This window comes from Barbatula barbatula (genome assembly GCF_947034865.1).
Source record: "Barbatula barbatula genome assembly, chromosome: 25".
In the NCBI taxonomy this organism is placed as follows: domain Eukaryota; kingdom Metazoa; phylum Chordata; class Actinopteri; order Cypriniformes; family Nemacheilidae; genus Barbatula; species Barbatula barbatula.
In genome coordinates, this window is record NC_136788.1 from 6,680,884 (window position 1) to 6,705,339 (window position 24,456).

Consider the following 24,456-nt stretch of genomic DNA (forward strand, 5'->3'; position numbering starts at 1 on the left):
AAAATAATTCCTGAGCGAATTTGAAGATTTGTTTACAGGACTGGGTTGTCTTCCAGGTGTCCACCACATACAGACAAAGCCTGAGGTCATGCCAGTCATTCATGCTCCCAGACATCCCAAAACGTTGAAAGTGTAAACAGAATCGTGACAATTGTAAAACACAACAAGATTAGGATGTAAGTCTCAGGATCTAAATAAAGCTATACGGAGGGAGCACTACCCTCTTAAAACACTTGAGGAGGTAGTGGCAGAAATGCCAAAAGCCAAGATGTTCGATTCTCAGGGCCAGTGGCAAGGGCGGACTATCCATCTGACGTAGCGTTTTCCCGGTTGGCTACTATCGTTTGGGGCTGTATTATTAATGCAAATGCAAAAGAAAGATTAACCGCTTGCCACCCCCCATACATTATTTGAAATTAATCAAATTTATTTGTCTTTAATTACAATTGGCCAAGTTTTATGCCTTCAACAAACCAAAACTTTGGTCAAATAACTGTGCTAAGTGCAATCATACTGATTTTACTGGTGTGTCATGCACTTACACCTCAACATTGAACCCACAAACCTCAACCATGGTAACAATCAAAAACCATCATTGATTGAGTTAACTCTTGAGACAAAATTCTAAACACAACAGATAACTAACACTAACAATAACAATAACATTTTAGCATAAATTAAACCAGCAAGAACTAAAACACTAATCTTAAATAAAAGCAAATAAGAAACACAGAATTGAACTTGCTGCAATGCATCTTGGAAACTTTCAAACTCTTATATGTAATATTATTTGTTCAGAATACACTGTTCATGCATTTTGGCCAAAAACCTGAGAATCTTAGTCCATTCAACAAAATCATCTTTATTAGAAACATGTTTAGCCTACTTTTGTTCAGTATTAGCAAAACAATAATTTGACTCCTTTAACAAAAAAGTATATGTTCCAGTTACTTATTTATCTTTGTAGGGAGAACACTAAGCAAGTTGGATTTCTTACAGCTAGCTATAACAGTGGACGGACGAGACACCTCTGCATTTGAGGCATTCTGAAATTGAAATACACATATGCTTCAGGTTTGTGGGAACAATTAGTTCAAACAGTTATTATTTACTGATCGGTGCTCTTATATTGCTATATTATAGCTACAATGCTCTTTTCTGTTCAAACTGTACCCAGTCAGAACATTTTCTTTGGTGCAGATCTGGTCCACATCTTCTTAGTCACATCTGTGCCAAAATTCCACCAGGATTGAGCCATATAATAAAAAATGATGTGGCCCATATCTGGACCTTATACTTAAACTACTGTGGTGGACCTTTACTGTATTTAACAGTTCTCCTTCTGGGGTTATTCCCAATGTCTGTGGGGATCCTTTGAAAGGAAATCTGTTGGGAAAGTACACTGATATTAGACATCTTTTAAATTACTGCATACCTCATTTAACCACAGATTTTGTTGGAATTTTGAATTTAAACATCAACGAAAAGACAAAAAATGTTACTTTAGAATATGTATTACACCGTGTCTACACAGGACGCGTCACAAAAAAAGACATTAGAAATGCATTAGGTGTGGCATGTCATGCCTGTCACCTCTGGTGTAAACATGGTTTTAGTAATTTGAGTCCACTTTTCATCATTAAACCATTATTGTCGCTGAAGAAACCCCAGATTTAGTTTTTGCAAATTTGATAGCTTTTTCAATAAAACAATTTACAAAATCTTTTATAGGGCTACTGACACAAAATGCTACATATTTCAATACAATTTCAAAACATCACTAAACATGAAAAGTTATGAGGAAAGAAGAGAAAGGTGCTGTGTGGACTGAAAGTCACACTTGATTTCAGTGGGAAATTTCATGAATTTTTCCAAGTACAATCTGTTTTCCACTGCGAGCCATATCTTAACCATATGTGGTTCTAATGCGTTCGTTGTTATCTGGGTCATACACCCCAAAATGAGATGTTAACCAATTAAACATTCCTGCCATTTCTAAAGCTATGGCAAAACTAAAATGGCCCATTTGGCCAGCCATGCCATATCTAAGTCAAATAATTTTCACATGTGGCCCAAATATGCTTGCTATCTGGGTAACTAGGATTCAATCATTTGTTTAACTACATGAACTTTGATGAAGTTAAGATCTGATAAGTTGGTTAAACTAACATTTGTTTCAACAATATAAAGCCTCAAAATAATAATAGTTTGGTCGCTGTGCCATTACGAAACTGTGAAATACTTCCTTTATTGCTAGTCTGTCCGCAATAACCATATATTGCAAATAAAATGATTAATTTACACACTTATTTATCTTACCGTACGCACCTGGCAAAACTTGATTTTAGATCATTATTTTGACTTTAAATTATGCCCTCTGTCAGTTTGGCACAAACAGGCGGCCTGAACGCTTCCGGTGGTTAAACAATACCCTATACACAAAGTATAATTTTAATCCCACGGTCATGGGATATTTCAGTTATATAAAGACTATAATTTATGCAGCTCATATTTCCTTTAAAAAATGTCAAACATTTTAATCTCAGCAGAAAACACAAGACTACGATATAGATTTTTTTTGATTTGTGGACAAACAGCTGCCAAGTTAGAAACAAAACATCTCAAAATCACTCCAATTCATGCAATTTAACATGCTTACAGAGAGAGCCTATTTTCGAATTAAGCTAATGAAACAAGAATGAATAAATGACAGGACCACAATATATGTCAAATCACTTTAACAAAAAATACATAGCAAAATTGGCAGTTTTTCTCTCTTCTCAGCAATTAAATATTACAAACAATAAAATATCTCCATAATTCAGGACCGATTTCAAAGCAGTTAGTGTTTGAAATGTAAGGCAACCACATTATATACATTCATTACTTTTACTGATACAAAAAATTGCCATCGTGATTCTCAGGTATTACTTTCATATATTATGTTCTCTGAAGCTCAGCTGCGATAGTTGGGCTTTAATAGTGCAACCTGCTCCCACTGCTAGGACATTCAAATAAATAATGTAACAATGTCTTTGCCACGAGGAAGGTTATTCATTTCCTCTCAACTCAGTTGTATTTGATCCCCAACCACTGAATTATAGTATATTAAATTAAATCTTTTTCCTCTTTGCTTTCATCACTAGATTTTTCTTCATCTCCTCCTCCTCCAGACGCATGTCTTCTTCGTCTTCTTTGATACCGAGACGTAAACTGAAAAGGAGGAAAAAAGATGTCATTAAGATACAGAATGGTCGCTAGTCATCTGGGGACAGAAGCTCAAGCACTGCCATTCGTAGGCTAACCAGACAATCAGGGCAGAGCAAGCACGGGACACGGCAAAAAACGTGATGATATTTGTAATGACGACGACGAACCAAATCCATTTCTCAGAATGTGTCTTTTTGCAGTAGTAATGAAATTGTCAGCTTACCTTCTGGCTTCCTCTTTTTGCTGTTCCTTCCAACTGCTCTCCATAAACTTCAGTGCATAGTCGCTTTCATCTTTAAATCTGTCAAAATTGAAATTGTCATTTTATGATCCGATTACAAAACTGGAATAAGTTTTAGAATCCCAACGCTAGTCCAAATCTTATGGGCCGGAAAAAGCTCACAGCAATTAATGAACATGACTCAAAACTAAGGAACCGGGTTTAAAGCGTATCCAAATCTTGACATTGCTGACCTTAATTATCATACTAGACCAACTAAACATAAGCTTACCTGGTCCTGTCATAGCCAAAGATTTCCCTGATGTGTTTAGAAATTTCATTCTGATCTTCTCCTTCATCGTCGATGAAGTCATCCATTTCAGAATCATACTCTTCTTCATCCTCATTTTTCCGTTTATAGCTTGACGTTATAGGGGGCAGCACTGGTCCTTTAACAAACAAACAAACAAACAAGGTTTAACTTTTAAGGAGTACTCTACCCAGAAATTAATTTACTCACTCCTTGGCGTATTTGACTTCTTTTCTTCAGATGAACAAAAAATAAGTAATAAAACCCTGGTTGTTCCTAATTTTGTAATCCCATTGATTTTTGTGCCCCATTATTTAAGCTCCAAAAAGCTCATATTCATCATAAGGAATCCAGTAACTACATGTTGTTAATAAATGTCTTGGAAAGTGTAAAACAGCTGAATTTTTGAAGGATATTTAGCCAAGATGGGTCATAAGAGAACTACATATCTGATGGTGGCACGCTGACTCTACTTATCTCAAAGTAAGTCTCAGAACCAATGGGATTCAATGTTGTGATTTGTGGAGCTGGCTGTTGCCGTATTAATTGAAGCTCTCGTATTCACTTTAAAAGGGATCCTTCACCCAAAAATTGAAATACTGTCATCATTTACTCACCTACAAGTTGTTCCAGTCTATATAAATGTCTTTGTTCTGATGAACACCGAGAAAGATATTTGGAAGAATGCTTATAACCAGACAGATTTTGCGACCTATTGACTACCCTAGTAAGAAAAAATACAATGATAGTCAAAAGTGCCCCAGAACTGCTTGCTGTCCTACATTCCTCAAAATGTCTTTCGTGTTCAACAGAAAAAAATCATCAAGTAATTTTCCCTACCATGGGAGTTAATGGGGGCCAAGATCTGTTTGGTTATGAGCATTGTTCCAAAAATCTTTCTCTTTTGGGAGAAGTATCCCTTTAACTATGCTACATGTATAGATACATCTATACAAATTCGAATGTGACCTACAATGGCAAAGTAAGCTCAAAATATGAATCGTTGGATTACAAACGTATTGTTTAATTTTAGAAGTTAATAACGCCATGGAGTCTATGGATTACATTTATGATGGATAAATGCGCTTTTTTGGTGTTTCAAAGATTACATCTAACTACTTGACGAGCCAGGAATTTATTTATTAATTCTTATTCCTCCGATTGTGTTTGGCTGAAGAAGGCACAAAACATCAAGTACGGCACAAGAGTGAGTAAATAACTTTTGGGAGGACTATCCGTTTAATACCTTTAAATGGTAAGAACACATAGTCAAACAATATGTACTGGCTACACAACACAACTATGACTTAACGTCTAAGAATGTGCATTTATCACATTCTTCATGTTTTCATCACATTCTTCATGTAAAATACGCATGCGGTAACCAACACTCACTACTTAAAGTATCATTAAAAAAAATAATTTGTCTATGGGGCAAGGCAGAGTTTAAAAACACATGCAAAATACAGTTTTTTTAAATCTTAAATAAACAAACTAAATTCGCAGTCATCAAAACCATTATTTTTTATTATATGATTTATCTTGCCCTTTTTACATGTGAAGAATGAAAACCCAAAACAGAGTTTTTTAAGTGATATTTTAATGGCTTTAACACCTTAAAGGGATAGACCAGTATATAACTGACAGGAAATCTTTGGGCAGAGATAGGGTAGCGGGTTCAGCCAAGGACGTTTGACTCGGGAGCGGACTTGCGCTATATGTTGTCGTGCTAACCACAGACCTATTGCAGCGGACCATACTTCAAAAATGTTTGCATCACACCCCTGTCTACCATTTTTGTAATTGAACAATGTTTAAGTGTTGTACTTTCTAACCATTACTCTGATGCAAATTCTTATCCCAAAGACTTACGGAACTGTTCATCTCTTACCTGATGGCGTAACCAAAATTCTGTGGCCTGTGGGGCCGATCACTGACTTGGGTCCTTGGGGTCCTGGATGCCTTTGGGGCATCCCTGGTCTCGGTGTAAAGTTCTTTGTGGAAATGGTTTCTGAAATGACAGTACACTGCGGTCTTCCAGGGCCGGAGCCCATGCTGTTCATCGGTCTCCCAGGAACACCACCTCCCCTCTTGCATGGTCCGTTTAAAGAGCCCCTGGAGCCACCAGGAATATGCTGCCCTTGCAGACTTCCACTTGGTCTTTGTTGTTTTAAGGAATCACCAGAAGAAGGTCGTACGAGCCCGTTGCTTCCAGGCCGAGGTGGGAAACCACTCCCTGGTCTCTGTATGGTCCCTGGTTTACCCGGTTTCTGAGGATGTCCACCTCTATCCAAGTTACTCTGACCAGGTCTGACCTGCCCAGAGTTTTTCTGAGGTCCTTGACCTGATCTACCTGCATCAGTCGAAGCTCCACTGCGAATCCCAGAAATACTTGTTTTTCCTTGAGGTCCTGAGGTATTCCCTTTTTTTGGGATAAGGTCACTTGAGGTTGTTGGCCTTTGGCCCTGTGAAGGTCTGGGTGGTGCTTGTTTAGCATGAAATGACGAACCGTTCTTTATGGCAACTTTACCATTTAAGGCCCCCAAGGACCCCGAGTTGGTTCTGTCTCCGTGAGGTTTGGCAGAACCATGCGTTCTTTCACTGGAGCTTTGAGGCTTTGGCTTTTTGCTGGTATCGCTAGAACAATACTTATCTGCAACTGACTTGGCCAGCTTCCCATTTCTGTTGTCTCCATCTGCAATTTTCTTTTGTGAACTTGAGCTAGAATGAGATTTGCCATCCTTTTGCCCTGAATTCCTGTCTAGTTTCACATCCTTCCCTCTGTCCTGTTTCTTAACTTTACGCTCCATTTCGAGTTCTCGAATCTCCTCCGCAGTTCTAAGCCTCTCTTCGGTCTTCTTTACCTGTTTCAGTTCGACAGGTTCAAATTGCTTTTTCTGCGCAAGCTTCAAAAGGTCTGCAAAGTTCATTGGTGGTGGGGCGGGCCTAGCTGGAGCACTGGGTCTTTTCAGTTTACTGTCAACTTTGCTGGAGCTGTCAGCCCGTGGCTGAGGCTTAACCGGCCTGCTTGGCTCATCAGATTCTGAATCTGTAGCCTCATATTCAAAACTGTCTTCATCATACATGCCAGATGTTTCCTGCTCTTCAGATCTGTCGCCCTTTGAGTGCCTTTTTTTGGGCTGCTCGACAATAGGGACGCCATTGTAACCTCTGAAATTGTCCTTGGTCCGTGAAGCCATTGCTCGTGCCTTCCTGTCTGATTTGAGCTCTACTCTTTTGGCCAGTAGCTCTTCTTTCGCTTTCTTACTCCGGAGTTCTATGGTAAAAAATACATATGTAAAATATGCATTATATAACCATCCTTTTGAACATTGTCAACATCTGACCTTACCTGTGAAAGCCTGGCTCAAGTCATTTTTTGTCATTTTCTACATAAAATCATTGTACATAATGAAACAAACATTTACAACCTTGATATCTTTGTTTCAATTGTTGAAATGTTTATATTATTGTCAAATTAATGAATGAAATCAAACTTTGATGCTGGTCCCAGAATTAGATCAAGACTTGAGCCTGGTTTTCACAGTGAAGGTCAAATATTTCCTCACACTCATATAATTCCAAATCTGTATGACTTAATGCAAAATAGGTCATTTTAAATAATTAAAAAACGGACATTCATATAAAAGCTAACAGGGACATCTTCAAAATCAACAGTTAAAGAATTTAGCTGAAATCTTTTTTTTTTATTCAAACTTAAACCTAAAACATGGGGTCTGTGGCCATGTAAAGTTTCTCAAATCACCAAACCACTTTAGGGCTAAATAACAAATAAAAAATAAACCAAAACTAAACCACACACGATTTGTAACGACTTGTAAACTATTTTAAAAGGCCGGCAAACCAACATGCTGACCTTATTCAGACTGAAGTTATACTTAAGAAATATTTTAAATGTGAAAGAAATTCATCGATTGATAATTCTTAATTATAGTTACATGTTTGATAAGGAAATAAACGAATTAAAGCCATTTATGTGGTGTGGTTTTTGTGTTCATTGAAAAATGAACAAATTATTGGGAAACCCATCACAGCAATATTTAACCTCTCCTCCATTCTTCTTGGGAATTGATGTGGTCAGAATCAAAGTTAACAGAAATGTGTTCTCTGGAATCCTTCCAAGCGGAGGACTTATACATTCCGATTGGTTGCTGCCGTACCACGTCATAGCTTATTACCATAAAGCTGACTTGACCGTCCAAGACGTGCCGCGCTGCTCACATTAAAAATGAATGACTTCAGGACATTTTGACACTCTCGCCGCCGCCGGTGTAAATGCACGTTAAGCAAATCGCACTGCTTTCAGATTGAGTAGCCTATTCTACCTTTAGCATATTCTCTATAGTCTATCACAGAGCCGTGCTTCATGGACATGAAACATAATGGCATTTTCCGATTTCACAATCGTTTTAGACAGGTCGATTTACATTATATTTAGGGTTAATCGCGATGTCCTAAACGAGATTTTATCTAAATGAGTTCAAAGCATCATATCTGACCAGGCAGTTATAGCAGCAGGAAAAATGTTTATGAATACAATGAAAACAAAACTAAATCACCTTGTAATCATCGTACACATAGATTATATGACTATAGCAAGTCTAACAGACCCCCACTTGACAGCTCCAGGATCAAAAATAGTTTACACCAAAATAAGAATATAGTCATCATTGAATTAATCATCACGTTGTTATGACTTGTGCAGAACTGAGAAATGTCTCACTTGTATGCGTGTCCATACAATGGAGGCCCAGTGTTGTTTAGTTGCCAAAATACTCCCGAATATCTTTTATTTCATTGTGAAAGTAAGTCGTACAGTTTTCAAACATTTTTTTACTTTGACGTTCACAGAGAATTTCACCTAAAACATGCATGTAAAGAAAATGAAATTCTGAGTTAAAGAAAAGTGCTCCTTTACAATGGGGTTGAAATGAAAACTGCTAGGAAGGGAGGTAGTATTTTACCTTTGTGCTTTTGCTCTGATGCCTGTTTCTTCAGAAAGGCCTGCACAGCGGCCGAATTGACTCCTTTTACTTTGACATCTTTTTTAGGGGGCCCAGTTTTCAAGCTGTACCGTTTCTATAAAACAAAACAGGTGTAAATAGACATGTAATAGTGGACATTTGTAAGCCTTAGCCAGCCACGTGACATGGATGGCTGTAACGAAGTATTGCTGCATTTAAACGCATCGCCACATTTGATGTTAATCTGACATGCTTTCTATGCAATACGTTAGTAATAAAAGACATGAATCATGAATGTTTTTGGTCCTACTCAAGCCATTATCGTATTTTTACATTATTATTTTAGTTGTTACTCACCGGTACGCCGTTAGGCCCTTTATTTTGGGTGGCGATGGACAGCACGTTATCGAAATCCATAACGACTGCCCACACTGTCTATAGCTTACTTAGCTAACAGCAACAGCTAGCACTTATGCAATCGATAATGCCTGATTTTGAGCTTTTATAACTTTAAAATACAACAAAATATCCCAAAACCCAATGATTTTATATAGCGAGTTTGAAAAGCGGAAGAAGAATGGAAAGCCCTCGATTAAAGCAACTAGCTTCTGTTCGTCATATTGGATCAGCTGTTGGGCATTTAAACCCTTAAACAACTCTGGATCTCCAAACGAGAAGCTCCCGTTGTGCTCAGCGATACCGGACGAGTTACCGTAAGGCGTCGTCAAACGATATTAAGAAGAAAAAGCTATAAAACAACGCGGATAACGAAATCCTCCTTTGAGATGTGTATTTTCTAGCTCTAATAACCAAACCCACGTCATCCGGTTGGACTGCATGCGTCACGTCCGGTACTACGCTACACGTGTTTATTCTTTTATACACACATATATATATAGGCTATATAATTTTAAATACAGCAAAACCAGAAACTAAAATACAAAAGACTGGTGATAATTTAACGCAAGAATGAAAATTGTCAGTTATGTATTTAGCGTGAACGTATTGAGATGTCAGTCAAGAGTGTCCCAGTTTATTCCCAGAGTTCACCGCACATATCACTTATAACTGTAATACACGCGACGATTCCCGTATTGTGAGTTGTAAGTGCACTAAATAACAGATCACACACTAAAGCACTGACTGAAACCCCACAGATGTCTATTAAAATGTGTTTTCAACTAGAAAAGCGAAAATGGCTAGAACAAAAGCAGACCCGGTGCTTCATTTCTCCAGATTCTGCCGCTGGGTGGCAGTGTAAACCCTTGACTGGATTCTTTGGTGACATGGTAAAATCTTGCATTTTTAATAATATAGGAATACATATCCGTTATAAAATATAACCCGTGCTCGTAAACGCGGTAAAGAACGATAATGAAAGATGAATGAAACGTGTTTGTCATGAAGCCGAGTCTCGCCGTAATGCAAACAGTTCCGCGCATTTTCATTGGACGTCACTATCTGTTTTTAGCAGTTGGCTCCACCCACATTACAGCTGATTTCTCTCCTCCCATTGATGATGGGCTGTTCAAAACACAAGACAAAAACAAATCTCACGTACTGAGGGACGTAAACATCTGCCGTGTGCTTTTCCAACCGCGATTCATTTGTTCATCTGTCCGCTGTCAAAAGAACGGATCCCGAGGCAAAGATGGTGTCCCCCGTCACCGTGGTGAGTCTGTTACCTCTTTTCTTTTCGATTTCTAAATATCCGCGTGAATATAATCGAGCTCAACACGTTATAACTACATTTTGCTTCATGATTTTGCTATACAATCCATGGCACGTCTCGCGTGCGGTTTCACACGTTAAGGAAGTCATCATTTCGGTGATGTACGGATGTAAAACCGCTTTTCTATGTGTATACGTACGTTCAACTATTCCGTTAATTCGTATAATATTTGATATAGGGTATATTTGTGCATGCAAGCATCCTTGGGTTGGTTATCTTGTGAATAACAAAGAGCACGTGATCAAGGCCACAGCATGTTTGTGTTTACTTCGTCTCTACGAACCATGTGCTATAGTATCATGATTGTCCGGTGGATTCATCCCAAGATCGAAATGATCCGTTGTTAAACGCTGCTTTGTGCATCTGGCCTGGTTTTGGTTCTCCGTGTTTCCCCATTTTGTCCTGCTTTCAAAGCACTTTTATTTATTGGAAACACTCGTGACAGACCTTTATTCCTCTTTCATGCAGGCTCGCGCATTATGGCAATAAGTGACAGCACTTTCGTTTTGCTGACATGATCTAACGCTGCTGTTTCGGCAAACCTATTTCTGTATGTCCGAAATGACCACAGATTTGGATGAAATGTAAAACTTTATTTGATGGCAGATGACAACATGTTTGTACTGTCACATTTTTATCACGCAGGAGTCTTATTCCTTTTATTGTAAATGTAAGATGTGCAGGAGACGAGGAGACCTAGTCTACTATTAAACAAATACATTTTATTACTATCCTGATGAATCATCAATGTATTTTTTTGTTTAACACTGAAATAATAAATGTGTATTCTTGCTAAAAGCTTGCAAAGAATTGCATATAGATGACCCCACGTGGCTCCCTGAATGCCCACATAAAGCTGTCATATCGGTTACAGTCCGTACATTTGCTTGGCTTTTACTGTAAAAGCTCGCTGACAGCTCACCTACTATACTGTTCTGCCAAAGAACACATTGGTAATCGCTAATGCTTCTTGGAGGATTCACACCTTTAATCTTTATTCACCAGCACATCTTTAACCGTCAGGCCTCTCTACCCCCATCACCTTACAATCCGAGTCTGCGTTACAAAGAGACCGCAAGTGTCGACACCCCTATTTCCCCAGCATCTCCTCACATTATTCGTTACACTGTCTCTGTGTTTCAGCACGACCTTTCTCGGACTGCAGGGGGACTTCAGAATCTGACTAAAATATACACGAGCTAACAATAGACTTTTTCCACTTCCCCCATGGCCTAAGACTCAATCTACAAATGTCAAGATTAAGCCAAGGCCAATTGACAGACTGAGAAAAATATAAGGACCGTAACAGAAGATAAACGGTTTCTACTGTATATTTTATTATTTTATTTACATAAGACATGAGAACCCCCATCGACTCGCATTGAAAGAGGAACGTGATGTTGGTTTCCCTTTGTTTGGCCCACTTGGCAACGCCATAGCATCCACCCAGAAACCATAGCCGGTGTAGAAATGTGTTCTTGTAAGGTTAAACATGCTGTAAATTGTGTTTATGACTGCTACAACTTGCATACCTCTGAAGTGAAACTTCTGGAATCACCTGGTGTTGATGTATTTGACCCAAAAGCCATGTGCTTCTGTTTGAGTGTTTTGATTGGCTTACCGGTGTCCTTTGTCCCCTATTATGTATATTATTCTCTCAAATGAATTGTTTTTAAAATTCCTATTATTCTTATTTATATATATTTTTAGCAAAGATTGATAGGATGCCCAATTGTTCCTGTCTCTTTGTTGCTGCGACACAGTCCACTTTGACATTGTTGTCAGAGGTTTGTTATGCTTTTGAAACGTTACTATGTTTACAGTTTTTTAACGTGTGATATCTTACACTTCTATCTGAGGAAAAGCGTTGAAACACACTTCTTGAATTATTTTAACACGCTGTTATATTACCTGAAAGTGGGACAATTACAACCCAGTTGCTTATTGCGTATTGAAGAAGATTCATACATAATTAAAATCCTAAATGAATGTATTGGGTCATGAAAAGTGTGCGAGCAGCAAGGTTATTTTAGTTTACTAAAATAAAAAATTGAAAACTTTCTGTTCATTGAAATCAAATCAAATATTGACCTACAAATTATTGCAAAAACGTGAACTAAATGAATGAACTGAAATAAGTTTAAAGCACTAAAAGTATATGGATAAACAAACACTAAAATGAATGGATCTTATATAACAACAGAAAAAAATAGAAATTGACAAAAGTATACACCAAAATTGCTACAAATGTAAAATTAACGTAAAAATCTAAACGCTAATTTAAAATATGAATTAAACTAAAATCAAAACTATAACAAACTATGGTGAGCAGCAGTCAGTTGAGAAGAACTGTTCCTCCTCATGTCACATCGCTGTCACCTGTTGAAAGTCAAGCAGCGTTAGTGATGTCAGTCATGACAGAACAAGTTAATACATTATGATTAAAGATGAGGAAAACAAACATAGCATTTATTGTCTTTGAAATAACATTGATGAATAATGCTCAATGATATAAAAAATGTGTATTATGGAGTTTTCTTTATGCTGACATGCTCTCCACGTTTTGTCTTTTTAACGGAAGTGACGGTGATTTTCACCACCAATTATTAAAACTTAATTCTTTCTGTCGATGTGCAGGTCAAAAGTGAAGGCCCGAAGCTCGTGCCGTTCTTCAAAGCCACCTGCGTGTACTTCGTTCTGTGGTTGCCCACCTCAAGCCCCTCCTGGTTTAGTGCCCTCATCAAATGTCTGCCCATCTTTTGTCTCTGGGTCTTTCTACTAGCTCACGGCATCGGCTTTTTAGGTGCCCACTCCAGTGCCAGGAAAATCCTGGCAGGACTTATTTTTTCAGCTTTGGGTGACGCATTTCTCATCTGGCAAGAGCAAGGCTACTTTAGTCACGGTGAGTAAAAGTATTTGTGTCGCTTGGATTTTAATCGGATTAAAGACGATATAAAGATAACGTCCAGATTATTTGCTATGTTTAAGAAATGCCAATGATAAGAAAATCAATATTAAACGCACTTGCACTTTTTTGCCCCTTTAAAAGCTAATTCATTGAGTTTATGCTAATTTCTTAAAAGGCGACTATGTGGCTTTATGCAAGTAACCAGTCTGAATTAAAATGTTTATGTTTGTGTTCCAACCCCTTGTTTTCATTCTTGTTCTAGTGTAGAGGTTGAATGAGGCTTTTTTAGCTTTGTGTTAAAGGAACTTACCATTCTGCCCATGGATCCCCTTGAGAACCATGCAGTTACTCAAGCTACAAGTTTTCCATGACCAGTTAGAACAAACATCGACGTTAGCAAAACTGAAATGCTCCCTGGTGTATCTAGTACAAAGGCTATTAAAGTGATAGTTCAGCCCAAAAATACAATTCTGTCATTTATTCACCCTCATGTAATTTATAACCTGTCTATGTTTCTGTGAAACTCAACAGAGTTTTATGAAATGTCGCAGTGGTTTTGTGCCCATATAATGGAAGTCAATAGGGGCCAATGTGGTTTGGTTACCAATATTCTTAAAAATAGATGTTTTATCAACAAAGGAGGAACATGTCCTATAATCAGCCTAATCTACCACAGGTGATACTCATTCAGTTACAATCCAATCATGGGTATACACAGCGGCTTAACTCCATTCCTCGACCACCCCTTCTCCACATTTACAATCCCTTAGTCTCAAACCGAGGGGGATACTCTGGGTTCGGGCCTAATCCCGGGCGTTGGGTCTGATCCCTGCCTCGAGCCAAATCCTGGACTCAGAGGCCTCCCCTCGGTCAGCGCGCCAAACACGCATATCTTTCCCTATCTATTATATGTAAGTGTGAACTCGTGAACCTCTTTTGTGTTGCAGAAGAAAGTCATATAGTTTTGGAATAATATGAGGGTAACTGTCCTCATGTGTTTTGTGTTAAATTTTCACAATCATTCTGTATTTATCATCATCAGGATTGCTAATGTTTGCCATCACCCACATTCTCTACTCTTCGGCATTTGGGATGAAGCCCCTCAACTTCAGAGCAGGTCTTGTCATCTCCGTCATCTCTGGCCTCAGCTACACACTCCTCTACCCCTACCTTTCCGGTCCTTTTACCTACCTGGTGGCCGTTTACATCGCTCTCATTGGATTCATGGGCTGGAGGGCCATCGCCGGCGTCCAGCTCGCCAACGACCTCTGGACCTGGACAAAACTTTCGGCGTGTCTCGGAGCCGTCCTCTTCATGGTGTCCGACCTCACCATTGCCGTCAACAAGTTCTGCTTCCCCGTGCCCCATTCCCGAGCCATCATAATGGCCACCTACTACGCAGCGCAGATGTTGATCGCACTGTCAGCGGTGGAATGCCAAGAGGCTGATGTGTCTCGCAAAAGAGCCTGAGGAACCCTATCTTTACCAACTTCCCCCAAAGACTGTAAAGGTTCAAAAACCACTTCCGGAAAATTTAGGTCCATATCCAGTTCCCCTTGTCTGATCAAGATTTTGCAAGTTTTAGACAATGCAAAACCATATGTTAATTGCTGGAGACATGAACTAGTTCTGGTCTTCAATGGTTTGCGAGTATTTCCAAGTTAACTTTTTCGACTCCTTTGCACTTGGATAACTTTGCCACTTCTGTCGTTGGGCTTGTGATCAGCGTTGGGCTTGTGATCAGAAGGTTGCCGGTTCAAATCTCAGTGTCAGCAGGTCATGACTGAAGGGCTCTTGAGCAAGACACCTTACCCCTGATTGCTCTGCAGTAATGTGCCACTGTAAAAAACTACTTGTAAGTCGCTTTGGATAAAAGCGTCTGCCAAATGAATAAATGTAAATGTAAATGTAATGTCTTTACCAGGAAACGACTTTTAGTCTGAAGAATGGACCAGCAAACAATACAAGGTGGTTTAGATTCCACATCCCAGTCCATCTTTCCAGCAGACATAACCAGAGAATGAAAACTATTTCAAACTAAAGCCAACATTTGAATGTAAGTAGTGTTGCTGTACTGATAATCAATGCACATAGTCATGAGCCTTGATGTTTATCCTGTCATTGACACAAGAGTTGATTTTTGTTTTGTTTTGTAAGTTGTTTCAACGTTCATGCCTACATGCAAACACATGCTGGAGTAGTTGTCTTGCTTCAAACAGTTCGTCACGCCTGGCAACTGCATCAAGTGGTGGCATCACCTCTTGCGCACATCGGGCCTGTATGCTATGCTGAGATATGCGACGTGACTAAAGTATGTAAACACAGGAGGTCACTTTCTTGGGAGGCTACTCGGCGACAGCGTCTGTTGTCTTTCTCTTAAGTTTCTGCCAAGTCAGCAGCCTTGCTCAACACCTCTGTTATAAGGAAACGGAAAATAAGTATTAGTTGTACTGTTTGGTTTGTGTGTACAGTATCAGACATTGTTTTTAAAGAGGGCGTGATGTCAGATGATACATACTGTATGTACCGAGCTTCCAACTGCTATGTTGTCGTTAGGAGTCAAGGGAAAGTGGAAAACTTGCTGTAGGCGACTCAACATCCGCGGTAAAACTTGATTTTTGGATTTGCTGGGATTTTATTCATGAGACAAAAGTCAGGACTGTTATTTTATACTCACTTTTCATCTTATTCACATTTTCCTCCACCTGAAAACTTATTTCACATAATGTTTTGTGCGAACATTTAATCAGCGTGTGAATCATTCATAGGTCAGCTTTTTTTTTATTAAGTCAGGTCAAATTTTACCTGAAAATTTAAAGCAATAGATTTAATTTGATTATTATTATTATTACATAGTGACATTTAAAGAATGATTTCTTTATTTTATTGATGTGATATTAATTGATAGCTCTTTATTACCTGCGGGTATAGTTAGTTATTTTTGTGTCTTTGAATTGACTTGTATTTATTTTACGCGCACAAATCGCTTAATTCGTGTTTGGTGTGAATGCAGCATTAGTCTTTTTTTATTTTATTTAGGCCAGTACAGCAAAACCTAGCATACACTATGTAGTTTTTTCTGAAATACTGTAATGACATTTTTTGGAAACAGTGGAAAATCGACCTGAAAATGATTTCAGATAATAGTTTTAAAATCTATTTTTTTAATGCATTATCCAACATTTTGGGCAAATACTTTTGATACAGACATATTCTTGGAAGGCTTTGTGAGATTTACGCATTTACTCGAACAACACATGTAGTGCATTTATTATCAGTTTAATAGAACCGATCACTGTTTGTTTCTGTAATTCTTACAGAATAAGCGATCAACACCTGATCTTTCACCGATAGTAAATGAAGAAAATCAACCATCTGGTTTGATATGTACTCAGCTGCTGTACCCTCAGGTGTGAGTGGAAATGAGATTTGAACGCAAACACAGCTGAATACTCCAGTGGGCCATTATTAAAGAGATACAATAGGCACAACCTGGCCGTGATGTAGAGGAAAACAACGTCTAGTGATGGACTGGCTTTGTATTCGACCTTGTAGGATTAGACACCGATATTAATCGATTGCAAATTACGCTATACTGTGCTCCCTAACATTCATCTGACGAGACTTTTCATAAAGAAAAAAACCTAAACAAAAAATTATGGAAAATATACAAATCTTAGATTGAAGCATTAAGATTTTATAATAAAGTAAGGATGAAAATAATTTCAATTTTTGTGGGAAATGCGTTGTAAATCCATTTGTGCACAAAACCATCACTGCCGCTGTGAGCCCAATAGAAAAAGCACTGTTATTTTAGCATACTTACTTTATACCAAGTGTCATAAGTTACCAGTTCAGTGGTCACACGGTCAGCAGAACATTTCAGCTTAGTCAAAAGTGATTTGCAAAGTCATCAAAACTGCGTCTGCAACAATTCAGTAATGCGTTGTTAAGGTCTGAGGTTGACTGACCAAACTTTTTGCATTTGTCATATATTTTGATTCCGAGTTTTGGAAGTAAAGTTAGGATAGTATATAAGGAGGGGAGAACTCTGGAAGTGATGGAAGCAACCCCCGAATTGCGTTTCAGGGTCTATGAATGCCTTTACATTGTTCAAATTTCCATTGTATTGAATTTCTTTCCTCAACCTCCTGTCACCTCCCAGATGGCTGGTATTTGACAGTCAAACAACCTCCCCCAGTTTCCTCTATTGTGTAAATGCAAACTCCAAAGAGGACAACAGGTGCCTGCTGCTTCCATCACTGAAATAGTGTTTTGAGGTGTGTGGAGACAGATGCTGGCCCGGGGAAGATCTCCCGTCCATCTGGCTTTGCTTAAGCCCGTGACCTTATTCAAATGACGAGATCGCTTTACACCCTCCGTCAGCACTCGTAGGATGATGCTTTTGTATCGACGTCGAGGGGGGGGAAACTGAGAATGCTAAGAGTTCAGTGTGTTCAGGTTTGATGACAATGATGAGGTGTTGCCGCCCAAGCGCTGATAATATTGAGAACTAACCCACTCGGTTGAAAGCACACTTTTGAGGGATGTAGATATGTTCACTTTTCCATTTTTTGTTGTTCTGACACATAGTCTCAACATGCACACAAGGTTAAACCTATTTCAATTTCCTCATTAAACTAAGGCCTGGTTTAAGATAATCCCTGTCTGGGAAACCAGCCCTTTGTGTTTGATCTGATGATGGTATGTTTTCAGGCCCTGTGGAAAAAGCTCTGAATTAAAGGGACAGTTCACCCAAAAATGAAAAATCTGTCATCATTTACTGTGGATATTTAGTAATATATTTGGAAGAATACTTTTAACCAACCAGTTTTGTGGCCCTATTCACTATCACAGGAAAAAAAACAATGGTAGTTATCAGTGCCCCAGAATGGTTTGGTTACAAACATTCTTCCAAATATCTTCTTAAAACTGGATCGGAACAAGCTGAAGGTGACTAACTGATGATATCATTTTCGGGTGAACTGTCCCTTTAAGGATTTCTCTTTTGTTATGCACTTTTGAAAGCTAGAGGGACAAAGAAAAAAAACTATCTTTAACATTTTTCGCAGACACAAAAGCTGTTTCAAAACCTTGTGTTTTGCTTAAGTCTACACGGACTAAACTTGTTCTCCGTCTGACAGCATAATGCCCCATAATAAGTGGCAGTTAAAATATTAAATAGATGAAAAAAGTGTAGAGTAAATGATTCCAATGATAAATAATTAATTATAAAAATCATTTTGAATAGTATAATTATTTATCGACTTAACATTTCTGCTGACCTATTCATTATTAAGTCTACAAGGTCTGTCTTGATAGGTAGCTCACTAGATTTTGGACCAGAACATAAAATTACCTTCAAAGTATATTTGGACATTAGGTTTTGAAAAAAACACATAGTTTTTTGTCACTATTTTTCATCCAGCTTTTGGTCAGTTTTGTGGTTGTTTTAATGGCTGCCGCAAACATTGTGTACTATCACAACCTAACCAAGCTTGATGTATGCTATTCTCTGTCACCTCTGCCTTTAAGAGAAAAAAGGCCAGTTGCTCTTACTAATAAAAGAAAACATAATCTGGGTTCCGTTTTATGATACATTTTTATACGTGTATTAACAATATTTATCACAGAATCTAATGTTGTGTGGTGCAAGTATATTCATGTTGGACATCATACTAAAACAAAAGGACAAAACGTGTAAGGTGGACTAATACTTACACCTGTGCTATAGAGTTCTAACTGAATAAACTGTATGTAAAACTTTACAAATATATGTAAAAACTAAGGCGGCTGCGATACTTGGGTAGATAAAGCTGTGTAGTCGTGAATACAATCTTAAAATACAAAACGTGGTCTTAGGTCTGTGAAAAATATTACTACATAGGGGAAACTCTCTTTTTCTTTTGGAGTACCTATATTATGCATTTATCTTTTTTTTACCGTGGACCTTTAACATTGTAAAGTTACTATTATGTTGTGAATGGATGCTGTTATATCTTTGCTGAGTAGATATGAGGTTCATTATTTTGTCTTACGGTTGTAAAAGTCCAGTCCTTCATTTCATTATTGTGGTTAAAGGACCCTAGTGCTCCATTGCTGTAGTTATACTGCTATGAATGTGATTCAGTCAAGTGAGAAATAAATGCAACTGCAATGCAACTCAAAAACTGCTACAAGTCTTGTGTGTTTGTCTCATTGTTAATTGCTGGAATTCTCAAATGAGTATTTTGTTATTATGTGCCCAGCTGATTTTCTTTCTATTTTTCTTGCATATGATGTGCTTTTATGATATGATTCACATTTTTTCAATCTTGACAGTCCCCGTTCTCTTTCGCTGTGTGGAGGAAACAGCGTTGAAGGAACACTTCGCCACAAAAATGTCAATTCTGTCATCATTTACTCACCCTAAAGATGTTCCAGATCTGTATAAATGCCTTTGTTCTGATGAACGCAGAGAAAGATATTATGCAGAACGCTTGTAACCAGACAGATCTTGGCCACAATTGACTACCATATAGAAAATGTCATAGTCAATGTCTTTGTTCTGTTGAACACAAAATAAGATATTTTGAAGAATGTAGAAAAGCAAACAGTTCTTGGGAACTTTGGACTCCCATTGTCATGTTTCCTACTAAACATCATTTGTCTTTCATGTTGTTTATTCTCTCCCTTACTTCAGCTCTAATCTTCCTAGTAACACGGCCTTGTAAACTATCGGTACTGTTTAGCATGTTGACAAAATGTAATATGCTCTCCTAATCGTAAGTCGTTTCGGATAAAAGCGTTTGTCAAATGAATGAGTAAACGAAGACAGACTTTACAGTTTTTGACTGAACTGTCCCTTTAAAACTCCCGTGAATGACTCCTTAAGAAATGATAAATGTTTGGAATGATGAGGTTGAGTAAATGATGCCAGATTTGTTTGGTTAACTGATATGTCACTCAACACATACACTGAGGAATGGATCATGGAGTGTGTAATGAAAAGCCAGATCACTTTACAACCAACATTCAGTGCAGTGACCGGAGTCAACCGGATACCGGAGCTTGTACAGAATTACAACATTGTGAAACCCACACTTGTATACACAAATAATCTGTATATGCTATACTGTATGTTTCATGTTTTTAGGTTTGTTATCTACCTTTCTTGTTTTATGAGTTTGCCTGCTCGAGACATTGGCAGCCATTCAAACTAAGACGGGACAGTCTGTCCTCTCTGGTATGGCACAGAGATTTGGATTTCCTGTGTGGAAAATGGGTTCTGAGGACAAGAGCCTCTTTTTGTTGGACTTGTCCAGGTTGGCAAGTGAGCTGCATTCTGATAAGACATCCTGTGCTGTGTGGGCTGTAGAATATGAATTTCAACAAGTGCACTAGCGACCCTCTAGTGGTCTAGTGGTGGAGAATCGCAGTCGGGCATTTAAACCAGCACCTTCAATATTTGTGTCTGGCTACTTTATCTTGTTTATTTAGTTAATCTTTTAACAGATCTGTTTCTAATGTGAATGCGTGTCAGAACATATTACCTCACCGCCTCAGGTTCTTACGAAGTTGGTGTTTTTGAGCACTCACTCTATAATATAAACAGGTAAGTTGATGATTGTTTAGGCTGAAATGACTGTCAACAACGCACTTATTTTCTTGCGACAATAACAGTCATGTGAACAAAACCTTTATTGGTGTTAATGATCTATGAGGCAGTATAACTTTGCTTGAGAAGCCCCCGAAGCAACAAAATTAAATGTCATGTGGTAAGAGGCACATTTTATGAATGTTACTGAAAGTTGCCTCTAGTTCTAAATGACACAGTTGCAAACTTAATCATTAATGACTTTTTTTTCTGTTTCTTGTTCTGTGTCATTAACCCACTTTTGTACATTTTACGTTTGTTTATATATGAGTTTGAGTTTTTCTTTCGCAGAACCCTTTGAGAGAGACCCCAGCTGACTTTTACCATCTTTGTCTGAAAACCAAACAGAAAGTCAGTCAGAAATGTAATTTTAATGTTTCAATAATTTACACATTATTTGTATAGCTATTCACTATAAAAAAACGTAATTTTACAGAAATGTTATGTTATTTTATATAGATTCTCCACGTATGATGCAATTTCTTTCATGTAGTTTGTAAAATTACAGAGGGCAGCAAATGTATATGAAACACAGGGAAACCATGTAATTTTACAGGAACAAACTGTTATTTTACGGTTTATTTCTGGCGCCTCGCTGCCAGAACATTTCTGCATTTTTGTACTGGATTTTTTACAGATGTGGGACTAGGCAATACTTGAGTCATTTCAGTATTCGTTAAGTAATATCTGATTTATTAAATATCTGTTGAAAAATGAAGGAGGAATCATAGGCAGGTTTTGAATGAGATTTTTATTTTTTGGTGAACAATCCAGTCGTGACTAAAACAGTACTCTGAATCGTAGCTCTGTTAATCTTCCCCTGAGTCATTAAAATACAAAAGAGATTTCATATAAAGCTTTTGTACGACTTTGTATAACATGTTGCTTTTCTGGCCTTATTGTTCCATAACTGTATGAATCACCCATTGTAATTGTAAAAGAGCAGCTGCTTTTGTTCAAACAAAACATTGATAATATACAGTATTAGTATGAGGAGGCATGAAGATTATATACATTCTTTGTGGATATAGTATTCAAGACTTATGGGTCGACTCTTCACACAACTTTAAACTTCATGTTTTTTTTGCCACGTGACAATGATGTCGCGATCTGGGAAGGACAGAACCCAAACGCAGGCAGCGGTGATGGAAAAACAAAGGTTTTATTAAACAAACACAAAACAAGACCCACGAGGGGGTAAAATAACACTGACAAAGAAATATTAGAACACAGACTCGACAGGAACCAAACACTGGACTGGACTAAACTAATATTACACTAGACACTGACTACACTAGACACAGGTAGACATAATGGCTTCGCAAGGCATTACACACAGGTGAGCAATACAAAACAAACAAGCACAGGACAGAAAATACAAGGGCATTAAATATGGAAGTAAATCAAGCAGGGACCAGGGGTGTATTCCAGAAAGCAGGTTATGTGACTTACCCGGGTAGGAGTAAGTAAGCGGATAACCTCTGCTTTCGGTTCCAAAAACGGAGGTAACTTTCGGGTTATGTGAGTAACCATAGCAACTGACTCTCAGAGGATAACCTGCTCCGGAGCAGGTATATAGGCGCTTGAGAGGGTGAGAAGACCACGTATCGATGTCTTTTCTTATCCTAACGAATATTTGCAGGAGCGCTATCGTTTTTATAGGGAGTCGTTAATTTATTTTACAAACCTACTAAAACCGCGCTTGACAAATTCTTTGTATTGCTCTTTTCTTTTTTGCTACGGGGAGTTTTCTCTACAATGTGGGCGATGCAGAGCATTTGGAAAAGGCGACGGTGTGTAGAGCCGTTCGTACAGCATGCATGGCACTGAAACGGTTTCTACACACTTTTGTGCAGTTCCAGGCATTTTGTGCAGTTCCTGATGAAGATGACCTAGAACAACACCCATTGAATCTAGCAGACCCCAGAGATGGCAGAATGCTTAGAGACATGACACCTTATTTATCAAAATCACTTTATTTAATTTTCTATTTCTTCATATCCTGAAATAAAAGAGACATGACAGATTTGTATTTATTGCATTTATTTATTGTATTTATAGGCGATGCTCCAGTAGTTCTATTTCAAGTTTGGCCTTTTTAATGTCCGTTTTTTAATTTGCCTTAATAGATGGACCTTATACAGCTCCTTTGCAGACTAGGAAGGCAAAGTAAATAAGATGGTTAAAGAAGAAAATCTGCCACATAACAATAAGTAATTAAGGACAACCAGGTACAAGTTCTTACACTGCTAAGATTATGTGTAGAGGTGGAACTTCATCTGCATGTACATCCCCAGCTAGATTCTGTCACAGGACAAATGACACATTTTTCACTCCATCTAAAAAGCTATGCATTGTCCAGTATCTCCATCATACCTCTGTGGGTCTTCCAGCACTTTCTAATTCAGTCACAGCAGATGTGGTCTCTTCATCATCATCCTAGAGTGGAAATATGCAAGGTTACTTTGTCTGGCAGACAATGTGAAAGATCTTAAAGCAACTGGTTCTTAAAATGCATCACTAACAATTGTGACAGACTGTGTGGTTTCAGGAGGATCCAATAATACAATGCGTCCATCAGCAACTGCAGTCACTTGTTGTTGTGGGAGATAGCAAAGTCTGACGAAGTGCCCTCTGGAATACCATCGACCACAGGGCGACCTTTATTAAGTGAAAGAGCCAACTCCTCATACAGGGTGAGAGGAGGTGGAGGTGGACCCCCGCCAGTTAGACGGGCCTCAGCCTTCTTTCTATTAGCTATATCGGAAGAAACTTATTGATCTTACAACAGTTAAAATAAAATATGACCTTTTTGGAGAATGTTTTTGTGTTTCATTTTGACTCCGGAAAGAGTTATTTTGGCTCCAGAAGGATTACACCATATAAAACAAGAGGCCTAAATATTGTCAATATACATTGCAGTGTATTCTTAAGAAACTGATATAGAGTTACTGTATGACTGTATGAGTTTGTTTTCGTTTTAATTTAACTAAAAAAACTCAACAAATTTAAGGAATAGTTTACTAAAAATGAAATGTCATTGTCTATATTATATAAATATATTTACTCTAATCTCATTTCAAACCGGTATGATTTTTTCTTCTTCTGTAAAACACAAACGAATATTCCTTGATGAACATTGATAACATAATCGACATTGACCCCCATTGACTTTCATTGTTTAGCACAAAACATTGTGTGTTCCACCGAGAAAAGAGTGAATAGAACAAGGCAAGTAAATGAGGTTTTTGTTGCAGGACTTTTTCAATATCTACTTGTACATACTAGAGGTTTCACAGTTCGCCAATATTGCCAATAACCATGATGTTAAAAACTTTGATTATCTATAAACAGTATATTGTAATTCTACACAATATTCCGCGCCCTGTTTAGAGTTTTGCCTTAAGAGAATCCATAGTAACAAATAAAAAAAAGAGGGAAAACACAAAATAAAC

General features: G+C 38.0%; 2 protein-coding genes across 4 annotated transcripts; one reads left to right on the forward strand and one right to left on the reverse strand.

The window, feature by feature from the left end:
• Positions 1 to 2,359: 2,359 nt before the first annotated feature.
• On the reverse strand, positions 2,360 to 9,592 carry spty2d1 (SPT2 chromatin protein domain containing 1). Of its 2 annotated transcripts, none has more exons than XM_079449710.1 (6): positions 9,083 to 9,592; positions 8,726 to 8,840; positions 5,632 to 7,017; positions 3,723 to 3,879; positions 3,434 to 3,511; positions 2,360 to 3,213 (listed from the first exon to the last, which is right to left on the reverse strand). In XM_079449710.1, the coding sequence occupies exons 1-6, from the start codon at positions 9,140 to 9,142 to the stop codon at positions 3,114 to 3,116; spliced, it is 1,896 nt and encodes a 631-aa protein (XP_079305836.1). In that variant the 5' UTR covers positions 9,143 to 9,592; the 3' UTR covers positions 2,360 to 3,113. The 2 variants fall into 2 exon arrangements, 1 of the variants encoding a protein (XP_079305836.1); XR_013786256.1 differs by having other exon boundaries at positions 2,725 to 3,213; positions 3,723 to 5,234; positions 5,482 to 7,017; positions 9,083 to 9,575.
• A 647-nt stretch (positions 9,593 to 10,239) lies between these two features.
• tmem86a (transmembrane protein 86A) lies at positions 10,240 to 19,525 on the forward strand. 2 transcript variants are annotated; one of them, XR_013786257.1, is made up of 4 exons: positions 10,240 to 10,397; positions 13,095 to 13,359; positions 14,408 to 15,220; positions 15,290 to 19,525. XR_013786257.1 is itself a non-coding variant. In XM_079449711.1 (3 exons), exons 1-3 carry the CDS (start codon positions 10,377 to 10,379, stop codon positions 14,833 to 14,835), a joined length of 714 nt encoding a protein of 237 aa, XP_079305837.1. In that variant the 5' UTR covers positions 10,240 to 10,376; the 3' UTR covers positions 14,836 to 19,525. The 2 variants fall into 2 exon arrangements, 1 of the variants encoding a protein (XP_079305837.1); XM_079449711.1 differs by having other exon boundaries at positions 14,408 to 19,525.
• Positions 19,526 to 24,456: the final 4,931 nt, after the last annotated feature.